General features: G+C 47.7%; 1 protein-coding gene across 1 annotated transcript in view; it reads left to right on the plus strand.

Moving 5' to 3' along the window:
• Positions 1 to 203: 203 nt before the first annotated feature.
• The window catches only part of LOC132666039 (O-acyltransferase like protein-like), a 65,075-nt gene continuing 39,349 nt past the window's right edge, over positions 204 to 25,929 (plus strand). The window contains exons 1-3 of the mRNA XM_060613972.3: positions 204 to 360; positions 18,347 to 18,486; positions 19,824 to 19,902. Of these exons, the coding sequence (XP_060469955.3) occupies positions 204 to 360; positions 18,347 to 18,486; positions 19,824 to 19,902 (376 nt within the window). The remainder of the gene's footprint in view (positions 361 to 18,346; positions 18,487 to 19,823; positions 19,903 to 25,929) is intronic.

The following is a 25,929-nucleotide window of genomic DNA, read 5'->3' on the forward strand; positions in this document are numbered from 1 at the left end:
AATAACAAGTTGTGTATAAATCGGTTTCCATGGTTTGCTCATCTCCGCTGCTTTGCAGGTGGCTGAGGACACACAACTTGTCTCTGCGTGTTAAGGACGGAGCAATGTCACATTTCCCCCCCCAACATATTATAGATGAGTGTTTCATAAATATAAGCCTCCTTGTCTAAGAGGGGAGTTTTATCCTGACAGGTTAAGGGACAATGATGGTCCTGACTTTGTTCTTTTGTTTTCTGTCTTTTCCACTGCAATTACCTTTTGCGCTTCCCGCAGGAAACGTTTCTCTCAAATGCATGCAAGACACTGATGAGTTCCTTTCCGACTTGAATTCAGTGGAGCCCAAAGAATACGCTCTGAGAAGTAAGTAGGTTTTTCTGTCGTGTTGGGTAGGTGAACACACAGGGCAATCTGAGGTTTGTGCGGGGAGGAATCTAGAAAACCTCTTGATAATTAAAAACAGAACCAAATAGGGAGGACAGGACGAGCCTCAATTTACAGATCGCTCCAGGAATCAAGGAGGGAGGAGGAATTTTTATTGCACAAGGCCATAGAGGAAGTGGTATTTAATTCTAGCCAGAAGGGATCTCATGAGGACCAGCTTCTTAGTAAGATGAGAATTGTTTAGAAGTTGTAAGATGCTATGCTGTCACCATTACTGAAGTTGGTAGCGTTTTACTGTCACAGGAGATAACTTTATTTCTTTTTCTAGATGTTGAGTCTGGTTTTGATAATGAATTACTTCATTACAGTATTTAGGGAACAAGTTGGACCCATTATGTACTTGACGATAAATTTTGCGGAGTGTGTTGGTGAAGGCACTGGCCCAAGCTGGAAAAAGCTTGACTATAGCCAAGCTGCTTTGCATGTGATACGGACAGACTTCAGGCTGCCATGATTTATTGTCTGTTAGTTTCCCAAAATTACTCTCACAGTTAAGGGACCCATTACCCTCCCGCCAGAAAGGGGCAGGAAATCAGATTCTTTCTCACTGGGGTAACCTCTCCTGGAGAATGATTCATTTGTGATGCTGATGGAAACCACTAACAAGAAGAAAAGTTAAAAACTCACTCTCTCCAAAGTCAGAAAAACTACCATGGCAATTTCCATTTCCCTTTGAACGCATGACTAATTTATTTGGTATTGGAAAACAGTAGCAAATACACATCATAAAGATAAACAAAAGTTTTGATCTAATACTGGGCAATTCAAAATAGCACCCGATCGGAAGCGATTGGCATTTTACACTGGATTGTGTGTCCCCATATCTAAGGAGACGTTGGAAAAAATATCAGTCCAGCTAATTCAATGGCCATCTTCAAATCCCCTTTTGGAATTGATTATGTTTTGCTCCCACACTTGCTGAAATCGACAGGGAACATTCTGACCAACCGGGGCCAAGTCCGCCGGCCAAGAAAATCCAGAAGGCACAGACAGGGACTGGCTGAGATTACTGGTGATGAGGTGATGGCATGTGGCGTCATCATTAATCACAACCTCGTTAACCCTTTATTTGCCTTGGAAGTCACTCTGGTCATGTACCAACAATGTTCTGTCTGTAGGGGTCTGAAAATTGAAAATCTTTTTTTTTTTTTTTTTAGGTAAAATAAGTTTCCCTGAGGGATGCCCGCTGGCTCAGTTAAAAGAGCATGAGACTCTTGATCTCAGGGTCGTGAGTTTGAGCCCCGAGTTGTGTGTAGAGATTACTAAGAAATAAATAAATAAGTAAATAAATAAATAAACTTAAAAAAAAAAAGTCTCCCAAAGGTGAATGGCCCAAGAAAGAATCAAATGATTTATGTAAATGGGATAGATAATAGATAACCACGCCTTAATTTAATAGACGGATGCTACCTGCGGTTGTTTTAACTGATTTTCGTTGTAACGCACACAGAAAACACTGGATGTCGTGGCTTTGACCTTTTGCCCGACAGTTCTGGGCACCGGTTGTGGTTCGGGCCTTCCTTCTCAGCATGGTTTTCCTGACAGTCATGTGGATGGAAAAATGATGAGTCAATACTTAGAGAGCACTTTTCCATGGAGGACGGTTCCCAGCCTGGGCGAGGGATGTCTTACTGAGTCCGGGCGGCCCCGGCCGTGAGCAGGGCGTTGCCTCTGTCTCATAAATGAGAAAACCGAGCCACAGAGACGTAACGTATCTTGCCCAAAGTAAGTGGTAGAGATAGAATTTGAGCCCGCGTTATCCGATGCCCAAGCTTGTGCTTTCAATCACTGCCTAAGATAAGCAATGAGAGAGACAAGAAAAAAAAAATAGTGAAAAAGAATGAAAGTTGTAGAATGTATGCGGTATGAAAAGGTGTCGAACATGCCGGTTAAGGTGCTGTGTTGCTCGGGGAGACAGGTGTATGTAGGGCGGTGGAAAGGGATAGGGAAGAACGATAATCTCCAAATTGAGTTGGACGTTGCCTCGGAGTGGGAGCCGGTCAGGCCGGGGATGCGACTGGGGTCCCGTCAGATTTCAAATGGGTCACGGTTCACTCTGCAAGCTGGGCAGTGGGAACACTGGTGTTTTTTATTTTCTTTATGCCCTTTGAACGTATTAAATGTCACATAGTAATGTTTTAAGTCCCCCTCCCCAACCCAAAGCATGGAGATGACAGTGGCAGGATCTCGGAAAATGGGCGGGGGTCTGAGGAGTAAAGTGGGGGAGAGAGGGTTCACGAAACTCTCGGGCAGGGATGTTGATCTTGCAGAGGGGAGCCGGAGTCGTTCCTGGTCCGAGCAGGGGAGAGGCTGACGTTAGAGCCGGATGCAGAGGGAAGGATGCATTGAAGGGTGTGGATGCACCGTCACGTCATGACCTGAGCCGAAATCAAGAGTTGGATGCTTCACAGACCCTTGGTTTCGGCTCAGGTCACGATCTCATGGTTCGTGGGGCCGCGCTTCGCATCGGGCTTGCACTGACAGCACGGAGCCTGCTTGGGATTCTCTCTCACCTCTCTCTCTGTCCCGCCCCCGCGCACGCTCTCTCCTTGTCTCTCAAAATAAATAAATAAACTTAAAAAAGAAAAAAGAGTTGCGTGCTTAACCGACAGAGCACCCAGGCCCCGCTCTCGTCTTGTTTTTAAACTCCGTAACCCACTGCCTGCGTTCATTCCCATACAGACACCGCACCCGAAGAGATCTCTGGCCTCCTCCTCCGGGTTAATCGGTTTTTTCCTCTCAGTTGTCTTTCTCCTCGAGCACTAGGGCATTATCTGCCTTCCTCCTTAAATGCATCTGTTTCTAATTCCGAGACGGTCCCCTGTCTGGGATGCCCTACCTCCACGGTGATCACTCCCCTCTCTCTTCCCCTTTCTCTCTCTACCTGACCACGTGCATCTTTCCATTTGTGCCTTCCCTCATCGTACTTTGGGGGTACATGAGGCACATTTTAGAGACAGGCCGTTGGCCCACAGACATTGTGCTAAGCTGGCGGTCCTGACATCTGAGCTCTCATCTGTGGAGGCCAGTAACCAGCCGTGTGCTTAGTCTCGCCCAAGCGACGTTACTTTGCTATTTTTTTTCACGGTTTATTTATTTTTGAGAGAGAGGAGGGGAAGGGGGAGAGGGAGAGGGGCAGAGAGAGAGGGGGACAGAGGATCTAAAGCAGGCTCTGCACTGACAGCAGAAAGCCTGATGCGGACTGGGACCCATGAACCAAGCGCTCACGACCTGAGTTGAAGTCGGACGCTCAACCCACTGAACCACCCAGGCGCCCCCCCACTGTGCCAGACTAGACTGTCCTCACCTGTGACATGGAGAGGCTGTGTGTCCCAAACTCTGGCAATCGGCAGCAGCTTTAAAAATGTTTTGATTCCCACCCCCAGTCTGCACTGGCTTCCAAGAGCCATTTGTGAAATTTTCGAGCCGGTTGTCAGACGCGGTTACTTTTAAGGGTTGAATCACTTCAGGCGCCAAGTAAATGAACTACGTTAAGAACAAAAGTAACGCGTACTCAAAGTTCACCGCTTCCTGATTGCCTTACTACACTTCACAATTATCCTCGCTCTTGAAGATGCTTGCACCTGCTGTGCTCGTGTGGCGGGAACGTGCTGCTACGCTAAGGCCCATCGTCTGCCAAACTCACGTTCAGGAGCTTCAGGCTGGGGGCTAGTCAACTGTGGCTGAAGTATATTCACTCCAGAAGTTGGCAGACTTGTCCAGAAGTCAAGTCAGGGCTTGCTCTAGCGTTTTTGTTGACCGTCTGGGCTTAAGAAATTGATGGAGATAAGGTCACAAGTGCACGTTCAACTTAAAAACGTGTCATGTCTGTGCCGTCACGTTGTAAATAGCACTTGAAAACTGTCACCCGATGCAGCAAAAACACTGCTCACGTCATTGACAATGGAGTGAAGTTCTGACATACATCGTTCTGGTTTCACATCCGTATTACTCATTCGTGTGGACAAAAAGATCACCCAATATTCATGTCCGGACTACACTCATTGGTCAACGGAAACCACAGGTTGGCTACAGGTACTAGAGTTTGGCAAACGTCAGTGAGAGTCAATGGGCTGTATGTAGAATTAATAATAAGGCGTATTGTTGATTTCATTGTTATTTGGACTTTATTTGGAATTATTGGAATTCCAATAATTTGGAATTATTTGGTGTGTTATGGGCTGAACCCCCCAAATTCATGTGGTGAAGTCCTAACCCCAGTACTTTGTTTTTAAATGTGACTCTAGGGGAACCTGGGTGGCTCAGTCGGTTAAGCATCCCCCTCTCGATTTCAGCTCAGGTCATGATCTCACGGTCGGGGGATCAAGCCCTGCGTGGGGCTCTGTGCTGATAGCGTGGAGCCTGCTTGGGATTCTCTCTCTCCCTCTCTGTCTGCCCCTCTCTGCCCACCTCTCAATAAGTAACTAAACTTTAGAATGTGACTCTATTTGGAGGTAGGTCTTTAAGGAGGCCATAGATGAGGTGAAATGAGGTGATGAGAGTGGGCTCTAATCCCATCTGACTGTTTCCCTTATGTAAAGAGGAGCTGAAAACACAGACCCCCCCCCCCCAGAAGGGCCAAGTGAAGATTTTAGGGAGAAGACAGCCCTCTACAAGTCAAGGTGAGAGACCTTAGAAGAAACCAACCCTGTGGAGACCTTGATCTTGAACTTCTGACTCCAGGGCTGTGAGGAAATCCATTTCCATTGTTTAAGCCGCCTCATCTGTAGGACTTTGTCATGGCAGCCAGAGCAAATTAATACAGTGCGCCACACATCTTTTGTATCGGCATAACTTATAACAATCTCTCTATATGATATACAGACACATTCTCATTTGGGGTAGACAGCCCTTTATGAGACATCTACCACCGCTGCTGGAGCCCCTACCCCACTGCTAGCTGAGCCTCTAGGAGCTGGACCTAAGAATCTAAATTTCAAAGAAGCTTCTTGTGTGATTCTGATAGTTGTGATGACTGGCTGAAAATCGGGATGTCAATTTTACCGGTAATTACTGGCAAAAACTTAAGTCAGACAAGTTCCCAAAAGTAGACACCAAAACCAACCCCCCACCCCCACCCCCAGATTAGTTTGTGAGGGCCGCTGTAACGAAGTACCACAAACTGGGGGGCCTAGACAAGAGAAATTAATTTTCTCACAGTTCTGGAGGCTGCAAGTTCAGGATCAAGGTACCGGTAGGGTTGGTTTCCTCGGAGACTTCTGTCCTTGCCTGGCAGATGGCTGATGACACCTTCTCCCTGGTGTCACTCTGTGGGTCCAAATATCCTTTTATATGGACACCGACCGTGCAGAGCCTGACGTGGGGCTTGAACTCACGAACCTGGAGTTCGTGACTTGAGCTGGGACCAAGAGTCAGATGCTTAACCAGCTGAGCCACCCAGGCAGCCCTTAATCACTTTTTTTTTTTTTTTTTAACATTTATTTATTTTTGAGACAGAGAGAGACAGAGCATGAGCAGGGGAGGGGCAGAGAGAGAGGGAGACGCAGAATCCGAAACAGGCTCCAGGCTCTGAGCGGTCAGCACAGAGCCCGACGCGAGGCTAGAACTCACAGACCGCGAGATCATGACCTGAGCCGAAGTCGGACGCTTAACCGACCGAGCCACCCAGGCGCCCCATTAATCACCTTTTTAAAAGGCCCTATCTCCAAGGATAGTCACAGGCTGAGATACTGAGGCTTAGGGCAGTAACAAATGAATACTGGGGGAAACACAGTTCAACCCATAAAGCTCCGTAAAGCCCATTTTGGACTTCCAAACTCCAGAACTGTTGGATAATACACTTATGTTGTTTGAAGCCACAAAGTTCTGGTAATGTGTTCCAGCGGCTGTAGGAAACTCATACAAATGTGCAGGAAGCTCACTGTCACTGGTTTGGCCACACAGCTCGGTCACCACTTTCTGTTCTATGCCCCCCATACCTCCTTGTTTTTCTTGCTGTGTTTTAAATATTGGACCATAGTATGGAATGGTGCATTTATAGAATTTAGTGAATATGTGATCCCTACTAATTTAGCATTAATTTATTTAGAGCTATATCTACATATCCATATATCCCTTTGGATTGTTCTACTCGGGGACTTCTTTTGGCTTTATATATGTTCTAGAATAGTGATTTCATGTCTCTTGTCTGAATATCTTGTCCTGTCCTGTCTTTTCTCTGGAGGAAGGGCGCCTGGAAGCAAAGGCCTGTGGTTTACGCCCTTTTATATAGGCGCTTGTTATATACGTGTATAATTTAATGAAAAGATGACCAGAATACATAATGGAAGCTCTATTAAAAGGAGATATTGAAGTCATATTCTGGTTCTTTGGTCCTAGTAGACACCTGGTTGGCTATTTCCACAGGTCTTTTGCCATGGCCCAGCAGGTTGTCTGATTCTCCATATAAGGAGATGGGATCCCATCTCTTTGTAAACTTTTCACACCTTCCCCGAACGCACGGCTGCTCCCCAGGCCCACGGCGTCCCCTGCCAGGTCACACAAGCATCTTTGGCTTGGATTAGAATACCCACTTGGGGAGTGTTGTGGGTCGAGCTGTGTCCTCCAAGAAGACCTGTTGATATCCTCACCCCTGGTACCTGTGAATGTGATCCTATTTGGAAATAGGGTCTTTGTAGATGGGATCAACTTAGAACGAGATCATGCTGGGTCAGGGAGCGCCCTAAGATAACGGCCGGTGTCCTTGTGAGAGAGAAATTCACACACACAGAGCCACAGGGACAATTGCCGAATGACAGAGGCAGAGATCGGAGTGATGGATGCATCTACAAACCAAGGAACACTAAAGATTGCCAGCAACCGCCAGAAGTTGGGAGAGAGGCAGGAACAGATTCTTCCTCAGAGTCTCCAAAAGGAACCAACCCTGCTGACCCCTTGACTCCAGACTTCTGGTCTCCAGAACGGTGCACAATACATTTCTCTGGGTATAAGTCACCCAGTTGGTGGAAATTAGGACGGCACCAGGATACGAACACAGAAAGCGATGGGCCCCCAAACACACCCTCCAGAATAAAAAAAAAAAAAAAAAAAAAGCATGCATCTATTTCTGAGATGAAAAACAAAACAAACAAAACAAGCTGTCTCAGGTAGGTCCTGGAACTCATTTTCTTTGACATGTACCGGGCCGACCCACGGCCGTTTCATTCAATCCACCCGGACCATTTGTAACACCGTCTGCGGCAGAGGCCCTTGGCGGGGAGCTATTTCTACGGAATCCAAACTGTGTTCGGCATATGGAGACCCTCCTGGGTTCACGTGATGTCTGCGTGTTCCTGCACTTTATCCCTCAGGGACAGAGTCGGGGAGGGGGGGCCTCTGGCTCCCAAGCAGTCTGCAGGGCTTTTCATTTCCTGTTTTCTCTAATCTCATAACATCCTTGAAATCGTCCACAAGCAGCTGCTTGTGCTTTAGCCATGTTTAACCCTTCAAGTCCCTTCTCCCTGGTCCCTATGTCACGCTTCTCAGGCCACCCTGCTGGCGGGGTCCCTGGGCTTCTTCCCCTGACCGCTGACTCCCTTTGGCTTCATCTTTTTCCTCTTGGAGCGGTTATTTCACGTCTCCTCTGTGTGTCTCGTCTTCTCTCCTGGAAGGCAAGGCTCGGGGTTCACACCCAGTTCCAGGAGGCAGTCTGTAGGGAGGCACTCACTGGGCTAGCCGGTCACTGGCTCGAGCTGAGCCTCTGTTCTCTTGTCATCATGGGGGGACTGACCGTCCACGTGATTTGGATTCTCAGACGTGGCCTGTCGTCTCATCCGCCTGTCGGTGCGGAGGGCATTTTACTCATGGTCAGCCCCTCCACCGGTGCTAGAGCCAGGGACAGGAAAGATGCCGAAACAAAGAAAATCTTAGAAAAAGGGTGACACGGCGGGTTTCACTGAGATCTCTAGGGTAGCTGGGTTTCAGACACATCCATGCTGGGGCAGGCTGAAACGCGGGCCCCCCAAGGACATCGACGTTCTAGTTCCTGGGACCCGTGAATGTTAGAAACTGGTCCTTGCCCACTTGAGATGGGGAGATTATCCTGGATTATCCAGATGGGCCCTAAATGCACTCACGTGTGCTCTTAGAAGTGGGGGACAGAGCGCAGAGGAGGAGGTGATGTGACCATAGAGGCAGACATCGGGGTGATGTGGCCATAAGCCAAGGGCTGCCAGCAGCCATTAGAAGCTGGAAGGGGAAAGAAGAGATTCTCTCCTGGAGCCTCCGGAAGGAGTGTGGCCCTGCTGACATCTTGAATTCTGCCCAGGGATACTGATTTTGGACTTCTGGCCTCCCAAGCTGTGAGAGAACAAATATCTGTGGTTTTAAGCCATCAAGTTTGTGGGCATTTGTAATAGCAGTCACAGGAAGCTAATACACCTGCTATTCTTGTTCTCCAAGATGAATAGCTGACCAGACGCAAGGGGGACTTCCAGAAGGTGTTTGTAAACAGCTGCTTTAGGAACTTTGGATATCAGATCGGTAGCACGTTCAGATCTCTTTCTCATTAACAAGGAGATCCTGGCAACAGAGAGCTAGCATTTTATGTGTATGCCCTGTATCGTTAGCCACAGTGCAAGGGCTATTCGATTCTGGTTTTTAAAATTCTCCAACGTAACGCAGCAATCTGGTAGGTGCTTCATAAATATTTGCTGTTAAAGCGGTAGATGACGATTGCTTTCAAGGTTTATTTGTGGCTTAGCATTCTAGAATCTTCTGCCGCCTTCAGCTTCATGGTATAAGTGCAGCCATATTTTAAAATATAAGACCACTGACCAGGGTCTGTCTTTCCTCTGTTCAAACCCAGAAATGAATCAGCTCTGCATTTTGACGTCCACATAGCATCACCACCACGTGAGAAGGCAAATTTGTCTGCCGGTTGGTCCAGCAGAATTGAAACGAGTTGTTTTTCATCTTTGGGAAATGAAACCATGGCACGGCTACCGTGCGATTTGAAGTAGCAGGTGGGATTAATCGTTAGTTTATTCTATCCCTCCCTCCCGAGACAATCACGATGTATTTTTATTTGGATGGGACCAAAGGCCCAGCGTCTCTCGTTCCTGACAAAAACCGATTAAGCAGTTAGAGGGCAAATTGTCCATTTGAGTTCATAATCAGAAAGGAAGCAAATGCAACTGAAACTTTGCATAGCATACAAAATAACCTTGGCCAGAACGCCATAAATCCAATCAGTTTACAAGGCAGAACACCAACTGGAAAAAAAAACAAAAGAAAGTGGAATTTAATCTTCTCAAGCGGATTAATTGGGTATACCTCTACATTTGTCCTTTAGAGTCTTATCTGGGTAAAGTCAGGCTCAGTATTGACACCTCTCTTGTTTTTATCTCCTCTGACCCTTTTAGTTCCAGATCTTAAACTTCAGGCTGCAGCATTTGGGATGCTCAGTGATAGAGAAGGGGATTGGGGAATCAGCTAGCTTATCTATAATAAATACATCTGGTTTTTTAAATGGTCGTTGGTTTTCTTGACACACGGAGGACTTCAAAATATGTTCATTCATGGAGCTGGATTTTGGGCATTCGAATTTAATTTTTTCAACGCTTAATTCAATCCAGCAAATGTTTTATCGAACTGCTCCTCTGAGATATCCATTAATGGCAACATGACCCCTCCCACACAGCGGGGACAGACAGGTGAACCATTAAACGCCTTTTGGTGTGATACACTAAGCAGGAGTCTGGACTGCTTCCTGGGGGGAGACCATCCTCCCGCTGAGACGCAAGGGATGATTCAGCATTTGCCAGGCAGACAGGAAGGAAGGACATTCCAGGCAGAAAAACAGACAAGTGCAGGCCTGGTGCATTCTGTATAAAGGAGCAGCGGAAATGGGTGTGGGCGTGGGAGGGTGAGCCCGGAGAGGCAGGTCCGGTCACGAAGGGCCTTTTAAGCCACCCTCAGGAGTCGGGAATTAATCCTAAAGATCAGAGCAGTGGAGCCTGCCTGCACAGAGCATCACCTGGGAAAGCTTTAAAAACAACCAATGCCCAAGATCCACCCTGACCAGTTAAGCCACTCTTTGCGAGGGTAGAACCTGGGTCTTACTATTTTTTAAAGATGCCCCAGGGGATTCTCATGTCGGCCCAGGGTTGGGAATCACAGCTGTAGATAAGAGGTCTGCCGTTTTTCCTCTAAAGGACCAGATGGCGAATATTTCAGGTTTGTGGGCCACATAGCCTCTGTCGCAACTGCTGAACTCTGTATCTAGAAGGCAGCGTTAACAACACGTAAGCGAATGAGGTGGCTGTATTCCTATAAAATTTTACGTACAAAAACAGGGCCACAGAGTGCCAACTCCTACTCCAGACGATGAAATAAATACCACTGAAGAATTTTTTAAACAAATATATTGATTTTAAAACTTTGTTTACATATACTGTATTTCCTAAATAATATATGAATCTATTCTTCCTGTAAAGGAATCGAAATAATACAGAGCTTCATTATTTTTTTGTTCCCTCCTTTAATTCTTAGTCCCCTTCCTGGATGATAGCTCTTAGCAATGAATGTATATCCTTCTAGAACTCTCCAGAACTTTCTCCTTGCAGTTTTGTGTATGTAAGCCTGCAGAGATGTTGTTTTGTTTTATAAAATTGAAAAATATATTTGTTGTTCTTGAACTTTTTATTATTATTTTTTAAAATTTTGAACCTTTTTTGAACCTTTTTTTAAAATCGGGTTTATTTATTTATTTTGAGAGGAAGAGAGAGCCTGCGCAGGGGCGGGGCAGACAGAGAGGAAGAGAGAGAATCCCAAACAGGCTCTGCACTATCAGCACAGAGTCTGACTTGGGGCTCGAACTCACGAACCACGAGACCATGACGTGAGCTGAAATCAAGAGGCGGACGCTAAACCGACTGAGCCACCTTCAACTTTCCCCCGCCACGGAATAGTATGTCTTGGGCCGTTTCCCATAGCAACAAATACAGATCTACCTCATCTTAGTCGTCGCAGAGCATTACAGAATATGAAAGCACCGTAGCTCATACAACCTTCTCCCGATAGAGGTTGAACTACTTGGCATTGCTGACATTAAACTCTTTTTGTCCCATGCGATGGCATTTTCTCGTGGCTCCCCCTAATAGTTTGTGTCTACTTTTTTGCCTCGAGAGGCCTTACTGCTACAACCATCTTGCAATCGCGTGTTCACGTATGTTTCCCCGGGGCAGATTCTGAGACGTTGAATTGCTGGGTCCCTGGGGAGATCAGTTAGGAAGGAGTCTTTGGTTAAACCACAAACACCAACTCTGGCAAGCTTCCGCAGAGAGGGGAGTTTACTGGCCGACTACGGGGCAGCTCACAGGGTGGAGAAGGGGGCCAGCCACCTGCTGGGCCCAGAACTGGTCTCTAGAGCAGTCAGGTCCAGTCTCCATGGCGGTCGGTGCCCATTCTGCAGCCCCCCAGCCCACTACCAGTAGATGAACGAGGCCCAAGCTTTGATCTGGGCCTTGACTCACTCACTCTGCACGAGTCCTGGGAGAGGGTTGACCTCCTGTCACAGAGAGTGGGAGGGCAGAGTGATAGCAGCTTCCAAGGACCCCGTCAGCCTCTGTAGTGACAGGAGAAAGCACCTTGGTTTTCTGTCAGGACTGCATTAGGTTGGGGAGTGGTAATTCTCCCATGTCCAGGTGCTGTTAGGAGGGAGAATAGCTTTTAAGAGGCCAAATCGAGAGACCTATTTCTTCACATTCTCACTAACAGTAATTATATCAACCTCATCATTTTGTAGCCATTCGATGGGTAGAAAAGAATGAGGTCTAATTGTGGCTTACTGGTGAGACCAAACAACTTTCGCATATTTATCGGTTACCTGGATTTCCTTCTCTAAGACTTGCCTGTTTATAGCCTTTGCAAATTATAAATTAGTTTCTTTGACTTTTAAAAAATTACTGATTTATAAGGGTTCTCTATATAATCTGAAAACATCCTTTGTCCAAGTTATTGATCCAGTAAATATGTCCTTCTCTGAGAGTTACCTGTTAACTTTGTTCATAGTGCCTGGGAACAATTTTCTTTTTAGTGTTTATTATTTGAGAGAGAGAGAGAGACAGAGACAGAGAGCAAGCAGGGAAGGGGCAGAGAGAGAGGGAGACACAGAATCCGAAGCAGGCTCCAGGCTCTGAGCTGTCTGCACAGAACCCGATGTGGGGCTCGGACTCACGAACCGTGACGTCATGATCTGAGCCGAAGTCGGCCGCCTAACCGACCTAGCTACCCAGGTGCCCCTGTAGTGCCTGGGAACAATTACAGGGAGGGGAGGGACATGGTCAGTCTTGTCATTCAGGCAGTTTAGCTTAAAAGATGGTTACTGGCTACAAATGGCCGAGTGGATCGCCAGCTGTAAGGTTCTGAGTGTGGTCAGAGATAGAGTCGCCCCCAGAAGAGGCAACAGCCTGGAATCCTTAGCACCATTTAAAAGAGGCCAGTAAGGGGTGCCTGGGTGGCTCAGTCGGTTAAGTGTCCGATTTCAGCTCGGGTCATGATTTTACGGTTCATGGGTTCGAGCCCCACGTCGGGCTCTGTGCTGAGAGCCCGGAGCCTGGAGCCTGCTTCGGATTCTGTGTCTCCCTCTCTCTCTGCCCCTCCCCCACTTGCACTCTGTCTCTCTCTCAAAAATAAATAAACATAAAAAAAAGATTAAAAAAGAATAAAAGAGGCCAGTGAAACAGACACCTGCCGGCTGAGCCCAAGTGGCCTGAACGACAGACCTGCCCAGAAGAGTCAGGAGTTTGCGGCGGAAGTCAGGTTCCCCCGGATTGCTCATCAAGGACTGTTTGCCCAGTTATGGCCAGGAGGTTTTCAAAATGACATATCATTAAAAAAAAAAAAAAAAAAAGCATACATGTAAGCACAATGCAGTTTCTTCCCCCCGATTTTTAGGTTAACTCGCAGGAATCCCATTATGAGTGAAGACAAAGACCAAAATGCCGGAAGAGATGGGTCATTTGCCAACCCGTTTGTGGACTTTTCTCCCTGCTCGTTCCAAAGAATGTCGCTGCCTTCAGTTGTATATGAGAACGTATAGACCAAACTGGCCAAAAAACCCAGGGTATTTCTGCGTGCGATGGGTTCCGGTCAGGATGGATTTGAATACGTAGCCCTGCTCCTTACTAGCCGGTTGAAGCGCCCGGCTCTGCTTCTCGTGAGCGATTCAAAAGGGGTAGATGTATGTTGCTGTTTCCGTTATTTACCACGTCTGTGCCTCAGGTGTCGAATCTGTAAAATGGAGATTAAAACAGTTATTCGTAATCCCGTAGGATTGTGCGAGGGGTATGTGAGACAGTGGACAGAAAGCACTCACAGCAGCGCCTGGCACGTAATAGACTCCCCCTGTTGGTCTTGTCAGCACACTGCGTGGTTTTGGCCGCGTAGGTCATGCCAGGAGGTTTTAAGGGAAAGGGATCAACCGGACCGTATTAATCACACTGAAAAGAAAACCCAGCTGTATCCTGTTTACTATATTCTTGAAGCTACTGACAGCGAATTGAACAAATTTGTGTACTACGTGAAGCTGAATTATTGGAATGGCTGGGTCATCAAAGGTTGAAACTAAACACAATGAATACAGTCCGAGAGCTAGCGGAAAATACTGGTAATACCAAGTATGAATAAGAAATCGTACAGTCAAGAGAGATTGGTGGAGGAAAAAGAGTTGAACTGGATGAACAGCACAGTGGATGGGGTAAATAGTAAGGTAGGTGGGGGCCGAGGAACACGAGGGGCTGGATAGATCCATTTAAGAGAACTCTCTCTCCAAGCGTAGCCGGAAAGGATAAAGAGCTGGGAAAGAAAACGGTAAGAGATTTTGCGGCCAGAAGTGCCGTCAGAAGGAGAAATACAACAAAACAAGCAGAAGGAAGGGGATATCGAGCAAATGGTAGTGGTATTTTCTCCAGAATGAAGAAAAGAGAAGAGGTCAGATTGGCGTGGTTTATAGAACACCAAACCAGACTGATGAAGAAAATTCACATCGGACTACAATACAGGTCAGGACAGACCCAAAACTAAGAACATGAAAAACAACGAGGAAACTGGAAACATTTCCAGAAAGAAAGATAGTCAGACACCGGACAAAAGCAGAACTAACAGAGAAATCCTACGTGAATGGAAACCCAGTAACATTTACTGGAGAATCCTTAGTGACAAAAAGACACAATAATGGAAGGTTAACAGCAAACACTCACAAAGCACTTAAAACTCTGGATGACAATGAGAGCACCAGCTGTCAGAATCAAAAATTCAAAAGATGTAAAAGCTGCCCAACACTTACTTTTTAAAACACCTTTAAAAAAAAAAAAATAATGATGGATTTACAGAAAGTTGCTCAGATGGCACAAAGTGTATCAATTGTACCTGCAGGTTTTAATTTACGGAGGTGACTGAGTGCCAAAATTGAGAGGTCAATGCCCTTGAAAGATTTGTATTACGTTTCCCACGATGGGGGCCTGCCACGCTGCGGGGGCCACATGGGGAAGCATTTGCTGTCTCTGAGAATAGGCTAGCCCTAGAAATGGCCAGGGAGGCCATAAATGTCAGAGCATCACAAATATAGAAGAAAGGAAAATATAGTTAATACAGATATTGGCCCCATGATGAAGGGATGCCAAATGAAAAAACCCAGAATCTACGAACACAGAATAAGAGGGGTCCCCTATCTTCCATTCACTTCTCCCAGATGGTTGCATCGAACATAATCCTAGTACACTATAAAAAAAAAATCACCATTGGTACAATGCGTGTGTATAGCTCTATGCCACTTTAGCGATGTGTAGATTTCGTAGCCCACATCACGGTCAAGACCCAGAACTTTCCATCACCACCAAGATCTGCTTCGTGTTGCCACCTTACGGGTGTGCACAACCCCTCCCTCCACTGTCACCGACCCCTGGCAACCAGTATTAATTATGGTTGTTCCAGAAAATAAAAAGGGCGAAAGTTGTGTACCACGCTTTATAAATTCGATCATAGCTTTGATTCCAAAACGAGAAAAGGACCAAAAAAAAAAAAAATGTGGCCTAAGAATTGATGAGGAAGAAATACGACTGAGAAACTAATCAGAACGCTCAGCATATGGGCCAGAGACCAGAAGCAGTTATAAAAATCTGTAGCATTTTTCCACACCTGCAACAATCAATTGGAAAATATATTTGAAAATAAAACACCAAGAAAAATAGCCAACTCTACACTATCTGGGAATTGTTTATATAATCTGTTTTCAGATGACCAAGGAAAAAATGTAAAATTTTAAGTAAGGACGCAAAAGAAATGGAGTAAATTGTCTGACATCCAATGATGGCTTAACACAAAAATGGTGTCGGGGCGCCTGGGTGGCTCAGTCAGTTAAGCGTCCGATTTCGGCTCAGGTCTTGATGTCACGGTTCATGGGTTCGAGCCCCACATCAGGCTCTCTGCTGTCAGCGCAGAGCCCGCTTCAGATCCTCTGTCCCCCTTTCTCTTTGCCCCTCCCCCACTCATTCTCTCTCTCAAAAATAAACATTTAAAAGAAAAAAAATGATGTTAACTTCCCCCATATGTCAATGAATTTGAAGCAATTTCAGTCACTATTCTAGTTGGATGTTTCGAGGGGCTCAATAAACGTTTCCTGAATTTTTTCTGAATACAAACTTTCTGAAATTTGTATGAGTGCTTAACGGTGTGCAAATTAACTAGTTCAACTTTGAAAAGAAAACGAAAGGCGGAATACTCAAAATACTACAAATCCATAATAATAAAAACCACATGGTTATTATTTATTTATTTATTATTGGCTGCATAGGCTTGTGACCTCTGCAGTCACATAGGACCCCCACTTAAGTGGGCCCCATGCTTGCTTTCAGTGCGATTTGCTGTCACCGTCTCGAAATTCTTAATAATTTTTTTTTTAACGTTTATTTATTTTTGAGACAGAGACAGAGCATGAATGGGGGAGGGTCTGAGAGAGGGAGACACAGAATCCGAAGCAGGCTCCAGGCTCTGAGCTGTCAGCACAGAGCCCGACGTGGGGCTCGAACTCACGGACCGCGAGATCATGACCTGAGCCGAAGTCGACCGCTTAACCGACTGAGCCACCCAGGCGCCCTTCGAAATTCTTAATAATTTTTAAACAAGAACCCTGCACCTCGTTTTGCATTAGCCTTGCCAACCATGTGGCCCATCTCGGGAACAAAGATGGTTCAAAGACCAGGACAGAAAGTACGGGCTCCAAAGAATGGATTTCTGTCCGGCAAACGACACCAGGGATAAGGAACTGACAGATAACTGAAACTAAATGCCTTCAATGACTCAGGTAGACGAGGACCGATATAGAGAATAACCAGGAACTCTTGCAAAGCAAAGAGCGAATCCGTTAAAAACGGGCAAAGGGTTGCAAGCGGAAAACAGAAGAGAAAACTTAAATGGCCGGCTGACCAACAAAAACATCCCAACTGATTTGCAATCAGAGAAATGAAAGGTGCAACAATCGGATGGCATTTTACGTCCATTAATTGCCAAAAATGAGAAAGCTAGCGCAGGCAACGAAGCAGGAATCAGCATCCACCGGAGGGTGTCCTGGGGCAGCCACTCTGGAGCACAGGCTGGTGGGAATTACCAGTATGGGTTTACCTTGTGACCCAGCAACCCCACTTACAGGTGCGTGTATGTGAGCTAAAGCCTCACGTAGGTCGGTATGGGGACGCTCTGGGTGCTTCTGTGGGTCGGAGGCCGTCTGTGTCCATCACCCAGGGAACAGCTAAGTGTGAGATGTTGATGAATTATTACGGGTGGTGAGGAGGTCTGGACTAGGTGAGCGCAGTAACGCCATAAGGAGAACAAGAAACACCTCAAACGTAGAAAAGCACGACCCGTGTAGAAACAGATCTGAAGCACAAAGTCACGTATATAAATTACAAATACAGTTGCACAAAATGAGGACACCTACGAATAAAAGCACAGACATCAAGCGTACGGGGGTAGGGGTAACAGGGAAGGGAGAGAGGGAAAAAATGAAAGGAAGTGGATTATTTAAAATGAAGGACACGAGGACCTACAAGGACGTACATGAACATAAACAATTTAAATGAAAGAAGTGCTTTGCAGGACCAGGGTGAAGAGTATCATTAACTGTGCGGCTGATGACTGCACCGTTCCGCTCTTGAGGGTAAAAACAAACCAACAAAATGAACTGTCTAAGGTCCCACAAAACTGGATAAAAAATTTTAAAGACTGAATATTGTCTCTTGGCTGTATGGCGGGGGGTGGGGGGGAGGGAGAAAGAAAAGCTACTGATTTTTAGCCATGTCTTTTTACTCCCTCAAAGCATGTATTATTTATTTATTTATTTATTTTTATTTTTAAATTTTTAATGTTTATTTTTGAGAGAGAGAGAGAGAGAGAGAGACAGAGCACGAGCCAGGGAGGGGGCAGAGAGAGAGAGAGGGAGACACGGAATCCGAAGCAGGCTCCAGGCTCCGAGCTGTCCGCGCAGAGCCCGATGCGGGGCTCAAACTCACAAACCATGAGATCGTGACCTGAGCTGAAGTCGGATGCCCAACCCACTGGGCCACCCGGGCGCCCCAAAGCATCTATTATTTAAAAGAATTCAAATTCTTAATTTTTTTTCAGCAGCAGACCGGGCAACCCACATGAGAACCTGTATCATTCTTCTCCCTCGGTGAAGACGGGGCTGTGGGCACAAAACGCAGGCTCAAAGAGTGGCCTCTGAATTCATCTTCTCTCTTGCCATCCCCCACGCCCCCCCCACTCCCTCCCCACCCCCCCCCCACTCCCCTCCCCACCCCCTGTCATCTCAGATTGATGGTTCCGGAAGGCAGGGCTGAGTGCCTGTAAATTCATTTGAAAGTGACACGAAGAAGCTAACCTTGCCTACTTCTTTTGCTCTGAAATTCAGTGTATGACTCGGTCGGGAAGCTTGGGAGCAATATTCTTCACGGAAACGTGGACAGGCTGGGATCGTACAGCGAGTGCCTCTCCGCCCGGGCTCCCTCGGGGCGCTTCCAAGGACAGTACTGCAAGTTTCAGATCCTGCAGGTGAGTGTGGGATCTGCCCTCGTGCTCTCCAAGGACAACTGAACTTCGTGACCGGGAACCCCAGACAGCTCCGTCGATTGCTTTTCTTAACAAAACACCCCCCAAATCTATTACGATGTTTCGCAAAAAGTTACACCTAAATCGCACTTGCATGTTCTGAGTGTGCGACACTATAGGAGGGCAGTTGTCCGCATTCCACACAGACCTTCAGATGTTCCTCCCGCCATATTGTACGGGGGCAAGACTTCTGGACGACCTTCATGAGGAATCCAGGGTCAAGCCCCAGCCGATGTTTCTGGGCATCAACTCCTGACTCACCATCTGTTTGGAGAATACCAAAGGGAGGGGAGACTTCCCATTACCCATAATCCTGTCCCAGAAACAGAGCTCTGAGACATGTGTTTGAGACGGGCCCGGACTTCTGCGAACACATCACTACATCAGTTGACTGAGGTCACAGGGCTCGCTCCCTGCAAGGCATGTTAATTCTTCTGCTGCTGGAAAATAAAACCAGGGACAGCACAGCCTCTTATTCGATACAAAAATAGGCTTGATGATGTTGTACGACACTAGAAGAAAATACATTACACGTTGGCTAAAAACAGTCATATAAAATAGCAGTAAGAAATCCACGCTTTCTGATATTAATGCTGTAAAATGGTCTTGCGATGGTTGACCACTGGCCATCGAGAGATTCTCACCCACTTGTCCCCCGGAGGGCTGTGACAATGATTGCTTGAGGGTTTAATCAGCGTGTATAAATGTCACGTCCTATTTTCGAAGCAGATTAATGGTTTTGATATCAGAGCCAAAGGCCAGGCCTATGCAATCATGTAAATTGCATGTTTAGAAGAAGCATGCCGGAAATTTTTATTTATAATTTGATCTTTCCTTCATTGGGACAGGCATTCTCATCATGGGCTTGATGTATGAATAAAATCTTTATTTGATATGCTGTGTCCTGTTACAAAGAGATGGCAACGTGGCAATTCTGTTGAAAATCCTAAGGACTGTCGACCCCTAGGACAGTTTGCCCTGTGGGAGAGAGGTGAACGGGGGGCAGATTACCCCGCACGGGTGGCGGCTTTTAAGCTAATCAGCTGCGTACTTTGATGTAAATACAAGTGCATCTGACCTTCTGTAGGTTTACTCGAACCACCCTGTGATGGGGAAGCCATCTCCAAAGATGTCAGCGCACGTCTTTCGATACCTGTCTCTCCCCGCCCCCCTCGTCCTAATCTTAATTCTTGGGCAGCACAACAGCAGCCTTAGAAATGATCGTGTGCATGTGTCATGAGCACCAACATGAAAGAACGTCGTGACTTCGTGTTTTTCAGGATGGAGCTGCATACAGCGTGGGAATGTGTGTCCCTGATTCTTGCACCGAAGAGGACGTGACCGTGATGTCTCAGTTGGGTAGGTCCTAGTGAGACTGTTGTCTCCGCGTAACGTTTGAAGACCCCCAACTCCTTGGAGCCGAGAAAGGCCATTCTTTCAGGAACGAACTAACCTTTCACCCTGATTAAGGCCAACAAACTGAGTGAGAATAATGGGGTTTTGGGGATTTGGCAACGGAGGTGTCGGAATAGGCAAGGAGTAGGTAGGATGGAGGATGGAGGTAGGATTGAGAGAGAGAGAGAGAAAGAGAGAGAGAGACAGAGTGTGAGTGGGGGAGGGGCACAGAGAGAGGGGGGAGACACAGAATCCCAAGCAGGCTCCAGGCTCTGAGCCATCAGCACGGAGCCCGATGCAGGGCTCGAACTCACAGACCGCGAGATCATGACCTGAGCCGAAGTCGGACGCTCCACCGACGGAGCCACCCAGGCGCCCCCTGCACAATAAAATTTTAAATTTCAACAATCTTCCCTCACCCACAGTGGCCTGGTTCGGCCTGAAGAAAGGAGGGGGGCGGTATCCGGTTCCATATTGTGAGTGTTCTCTGCTGTGGCCCATGTGTGGAAGTCTGGCAGCTGCCAAATCCAGAAGGCCATTCTGAACTGGGATCGCGTGACGCCGATGGGTTACGAGGGTTCACGGCTGGGACCCCCGCGTTTTTTCCGAGTCGTCACCTCCCAGCTGTGCGATCCTGGGCAAAATCGCTCCAACTCCCCGTGCCTCAATCCCTTCCTCTGCAGGGAGAGGGGTGGACAACGAAGTTCCGCGTGACTCCAGCTCCCCGCGGCCTTGCGGTCGCTTCTGACCTTCACCTCGCAGAGTGAATACATTTGAGACCTCATGGACGCTGGGTTGATTTCCTCTCTTTCCGAATTTTCAAAGGAAGAGTTTTGAAGCCCCGAAGTTTAACCACTAGCATCTCTTGTATTTATTCCGGTTGTCCAAATAAGAACTAACACGGCACGTTAAAAGGAAGACACTATTTCTCTACCCGCAGGACCCTTCGGACACCACGTGCGTGGGTGCCCCCCTCACGTTGTACGGTTCTGACACGAACTACCTGGAGGCCGTGCTGACCCCACAGGTCAAAGGCTCATGCCCACAAGACCGTCCCCCACTTCAGACACCAGTCCCAAGTAGTGGGTCCCGAGGTTGCCCACACTTCGGTCTGATGGAGCGGCCAGTCAGGAGTCCCCACCGTGCCCTCCTCAGGTTTGCGCATTTGCTGTCCTGGCTCACAGAACACGGAGAAACACTTTACTGTTACTTATGACTGGCTTGTTATAAAGGACAAAACTCGGGAACAGCCAAATGGAAGAGTGGCGCAGGGCACAGAATGTGGGAAGGGGCGTTGAGCTTCCCTGCCCTCTCAGGGTGCACCCCCATCCCGGCACCTCGTATTGCTCAGCCCAGAAGCTCTCTGAACCGCTTTGTTTAGGACTTTTATGGAGGTTCCATTACGTAGGCACAATTTTTTTTTTTAATATTTATTTTTGAGAGAGGGAGAGAGAGAGAGCGCGCGCGCACAAGTGGGGGAGGGGCGGAGAGAGAGGGGGACAGAGGATCCGAAGCGGGCTCCGCGCTGACAGCAGAGAGCCCCATGTGGGGCTCAAACTCACGAACTGTGAGATCATGACCCAAGCCACAGTCGGACGCTCAACCGACTGAGCCACCCAGGCGCCCCGACGGGTAGGCACAATTGATGAAATCACAGACCATTGGTGATTGACTCAATCCGGTCCCTCTCTCCCTCCAGAGGTGGGGGATGGGCTGAAGGCTCCAATCTTCTAGTCCCGACTGGTGCCCCCCAGAGTCATTTTATTAGGCATCAACTCAAGTCTGCTTGAAAGGGGCTTATTATGAATGAGAACAAACACTCCTCCTACCCGTGTCACTCAGGAAATTCCAAGGGCTTTATGAGCTCTGTGCCAGGAACCCGGGACGAAGACCAACTTTAGATTTCTTATTATATCACAACCTCACACACATATTTAAAATCTTTCAAGTGTCGATGTTGCAGTTAGTTTTCAATAAGCTTAAATTGTCCTCTGACTTTATGATCCCCCCTATAGCTTCAGATACGGGGTCTGTCTACCCAGCCAAATATTTTGTGTGCTGTTGAAAAGAAAGCCAATTGTTATAAGTTAAATTTCAATTTCAGTTCTTGCTGGATAGGCCATAAATAGCCTAGCAACAAAGATAAATGCGTGGAGTCGTTATTAAATTAGCAGTTCGAGTGAATAAATGGCTCCCTAAGTCTGAGTTAACGTTCATTATTATTTAAGAGATTTATCAGCTAGCCTGGTTTTTCTGGCCAATGCTAAGCTCGTTAGCCAGAGTGGACATTAGAATAAAGTGGAAGGTTCCATGCTATTGTGGATACAAAGATATTCTGATGAGTGTCATTGAGGAACCAGAAAAAGGAAGGGTCCTGCTTAGGGAGGGCAGGGCTGACTGATAGGGTGGGTATATCAGAGAAGCTTCGTTCTCCAGCTTCTGCACGGAGAAGTGGGAGCTTCTTTGCCTAGGAGAAAAGGTCTCCATCCGGAAAGGATTTGTCAGCTATTCCCCAAAGCTTTTTTTTTTTTTAACCCTTTTGAAAAAAAATGTTTATATTTATTTTTTGAGAGAGAGCCTGAGCAGGGGAGGGGCAGAGACAGAGGGAGCCAGAATCCTGGGAGCAGGCTTCCCGCAAAGCCCGAGGTGGGGCTCGAACGCACGAATCGAGAGATCAAGACTTGAGCCGAAGTCGGGAGCTCAACCAGCTGAGCCACCCAGGTGCCCGGCTGTTCCCCAAAGATTTTTGATGGAGTTGCCAGTATTTCCTCTACAGATGTGGGGGCAGACAGCTCGGCAATAGCGGGCGGAAGCTGTTTGTGCAAGGACTTAACACGTGGCGACCGTAGCAGACAAGCCAGGAAGAAAAGAGCACAAGATTGCAGACAGAGGGGAAAAGATTCTGGGCAGGTCAGGGTGTGTTACTGAGTAATACTCCCCTGTATATATATATACCACATCTTCTTTATCCATTTATCCATCGATGGACATTTGGGCTCTTTCCAGAATTTGGCTATTGTCAATAGTGCTGCTATAAACATGGGGGTGCATGTGCCCCTTTGAAACAGCACACCTGTATCCCGTGGATCAATGCCTAGTCGTGCAATTGCTGGGTAGTTATCTATTTTCAATTTTTGGAGGAACCTTTTCCAGAGTGGCTGCACCAGCTTGCCTTCCCACCCACAATGCAACAGTAAACGTCAGGCAAATCTGACTGGAGTTTAATGGAGAGGCAAATAATTACCTGGTCACAGGGACAGCACGGAGCTGAGAAAGAAGGGGCTTGGGTTAAGGGTCTGTTACTGCTGAGGTAGCCAATTTTACCCGGACTCAACTATGAAGAATTTCCCTTCTTTTTTTTTTTTTTTTTTTAACATTTATTTATTCTTGAGAGAGAGCGTGAGCAGCGGAGGGGCAGAGAGAGAGAGGGAGACAGAGAATTCGAAGCAGGCTTCAGGCTCTGAGCCATCAGCACAGAGCCCAATGCGGGGCTCGAACTTAACCGACCGTGAGATCATGATCTGAGCTGAAGTCGGACGCCCAACTGACTGAGCCACCCAGGCGCCCCATGGAGAATTTCCATTCTTAGGAACTCACTCTCAGCCTGCCTCCTGTCCTCATGGAAATTTCGTGACATCGTTTGGTGGCCACAGCGTCTCTCCTGGCAGTGGCCAAAAGCAGTGAGAACTGGGCTGTTCACAGTCAATGTGGAACCATCCCTTATATCCGTCCTCTTTCTTATGCTCTGTTAGGCTAATTTCATCTCCCCTTGCCTATTACAATTAGGATTATGAGGCCTCCACGGAACCAGGGGCCTGGCACTTCAAGGAGTGACTTCTTCCCCCTTCCCCCACGATCTCACGGGAATTCCCGGAGCCCTGATTGAGCAAATGGAGCTATTTTAATGAATAACTCCCTCAACTACCCACGGAAGCGCCTCGGAAGGACTGAGGATCAGTCCTGAGGATCACAAGGAATCCAAACCATTTCACAGGATACCATTTTGTGTTCTCGGTTCAATGCAGAAAATATGTCCTGAGGACTCTTACATCTGGCCTCTGTGTGCCATCGCGTGCGTGTGCCGAGGGGGGAGAATCAAAAGAATTGGGAGTTCTCATTTTGAGAACCCCATAATCTAGTTAGTAAGGGGAGTGTGCGTGCCCGACGTGAACCCCTGTCAGGAAATACACGCTGGAGCCCATGCCAACTGCTAGGGACAGGTAGCCGTGCAGAGGAACTTTGGGGGGGGCCCGCAGGGTTGAGGGGGAAAGAGCCACCTGGGATAGGGTGAAAGGGGACCTTTGTAGCGTGGGCTTGAGCTGCCTGTGTCAGTGAAGGGGGTGCTGATGGTATGTGGCGAGACATTGGTGGGAAACAGATCAAACAAAGGTTCCCTATTCCCCTCTAGAGGCCTAGAATCTGACACGGTGTAGACCCTTCTGCACAGGCTGCCGATTGGTGTAATCAACTGGCAGGATTTAGCACGGGGAGTGGGGATTCTCCTCAGTGCTGCTAGGACCTAGGACATTGACTCCGGTCACTTGGTGAGGGAGGACGAGCCCAGGAAACCCAACTGTCCGCAGGCAGCCCCCCATTCGAGAGTCTTGGCCTGGTCCGCCCACCGAGTGCTATCTCATCAAGGGCAGCGATCTGGCGAGTCTCTGTGAGAGCTGGCTGGGGCCGCCTTTTCAAATACCGCAGACTCCGGGGCTTAACAACGAAATTTCTTTCTCATGGTTCTGGAGACTGGAAGTCCAGGATCAAGGCGTCAGGAGGGCCGGTTTCTTCTGAGGGCTCTTTCCTGGGCTTGCAGACGGCCACCTTCTTGCTCACTGTGGGCTCACCTACGTGTGTCCAAACTCCCTTTCATTTAAAGACACCGGTTGGATGAGATAGTGTGATGGCTCCGTTGTCATTTAATCACCTCTCCCTAAAGGCCCTGCCTCTAAATATCGTCACATTCTGAGGTCCTGTCTTCAACATATGAATTTAGAGGGGACACGGTTGTCTCTAGGCGTTTCTTTCAGAGCCCTTTGAACTTGATTTTGGGACCTCCGGGGCTCAATTCTTTTCTACTCATTCTCTTCCTCTCCTGCCCCTGAGGCTTTCCTGTGATCACCTGCAAAGAGGGTGGGCACCTTGGAGGAGGGGAGTGGTAGCTGCAGTGTAGCCCTTAGACCTAGGTAAGAAGGACCCTGTCCTCGGCGCCCTGCTTTAGAGACCAGGCCTCCGGCTGGGCCTCCTCGAGGGATGTCTGTAGGGTCACGGGACATGCCCACCTTCCCCTTCTCTTCCAGTCACATTGAGTGTCTAGAATTCCCTGCCCTTCTGGCTCCCCGCCCCCCTCCAAGGGGGGGGGGTATGGGGAAGGGCTAGGGAGGTGGAGCTTAGGTTATCCACACCCCACAGCTAAGGCACTTGGTGGTGTAGGAACAGGGAAGAGGTGGGGGGAGAGAAAAGTGTTGGAGGTAGACCGGACGTGAGACTCCACTGTGTCCAACCCACCCTTCCTCATTACCCAGAGGAGGAAATGAGACCCAGAGAGGTGAAGTAACTTGCCCAGGGTCCCACAGCAAGCTGGCTCAAACCCAAGCCTCCTGCATGCAAATCTAGCCAATACGTTGTGCTACAATGGGGTAGCAGGAGGACGCAAAAAGGCCACACTCTTCAGGTTCATGCCGACCCAGTGAGATTGTCCCTGCCCCTTAGCAGCAACATAGAGACAACCAACATTTACTGAACGCTTACCCTTCCAGGAACTTGCTGAGTGCTTTCTAGTTAGTGCTGCACCCCTCGCAACAACCCTATGAGGGGCGATTGTTTTCATTTTACCAAGGGGGAAACCGAGGCACGGAACCGGGAAGTAACGTGTCCACGGTCATAAAGGGTAGATGCGGGCTCTCAGTGCAGAGCCTGCATTCTTTAAATTTTTTTTTTTAACGTTTATTTATTTTTGAGACAGAGGGAGACAGAGCATGAACGGGGGAGGGT

This window comes from Panthera onca, chromosome D3, assembly GCF_046562875.1.
Source record: "Panthera onca isolate mPanOnc1 chromosome D3, mPanOnc1 haplotype 2, whole genome shotgun sequence".
Taxonomy (NCBI): domain Eukaryota; kingdom Metazoa; phylum Chordata; class Mammalia; order Carnivora; family Felidae; genus Panthera; species Panthera onca.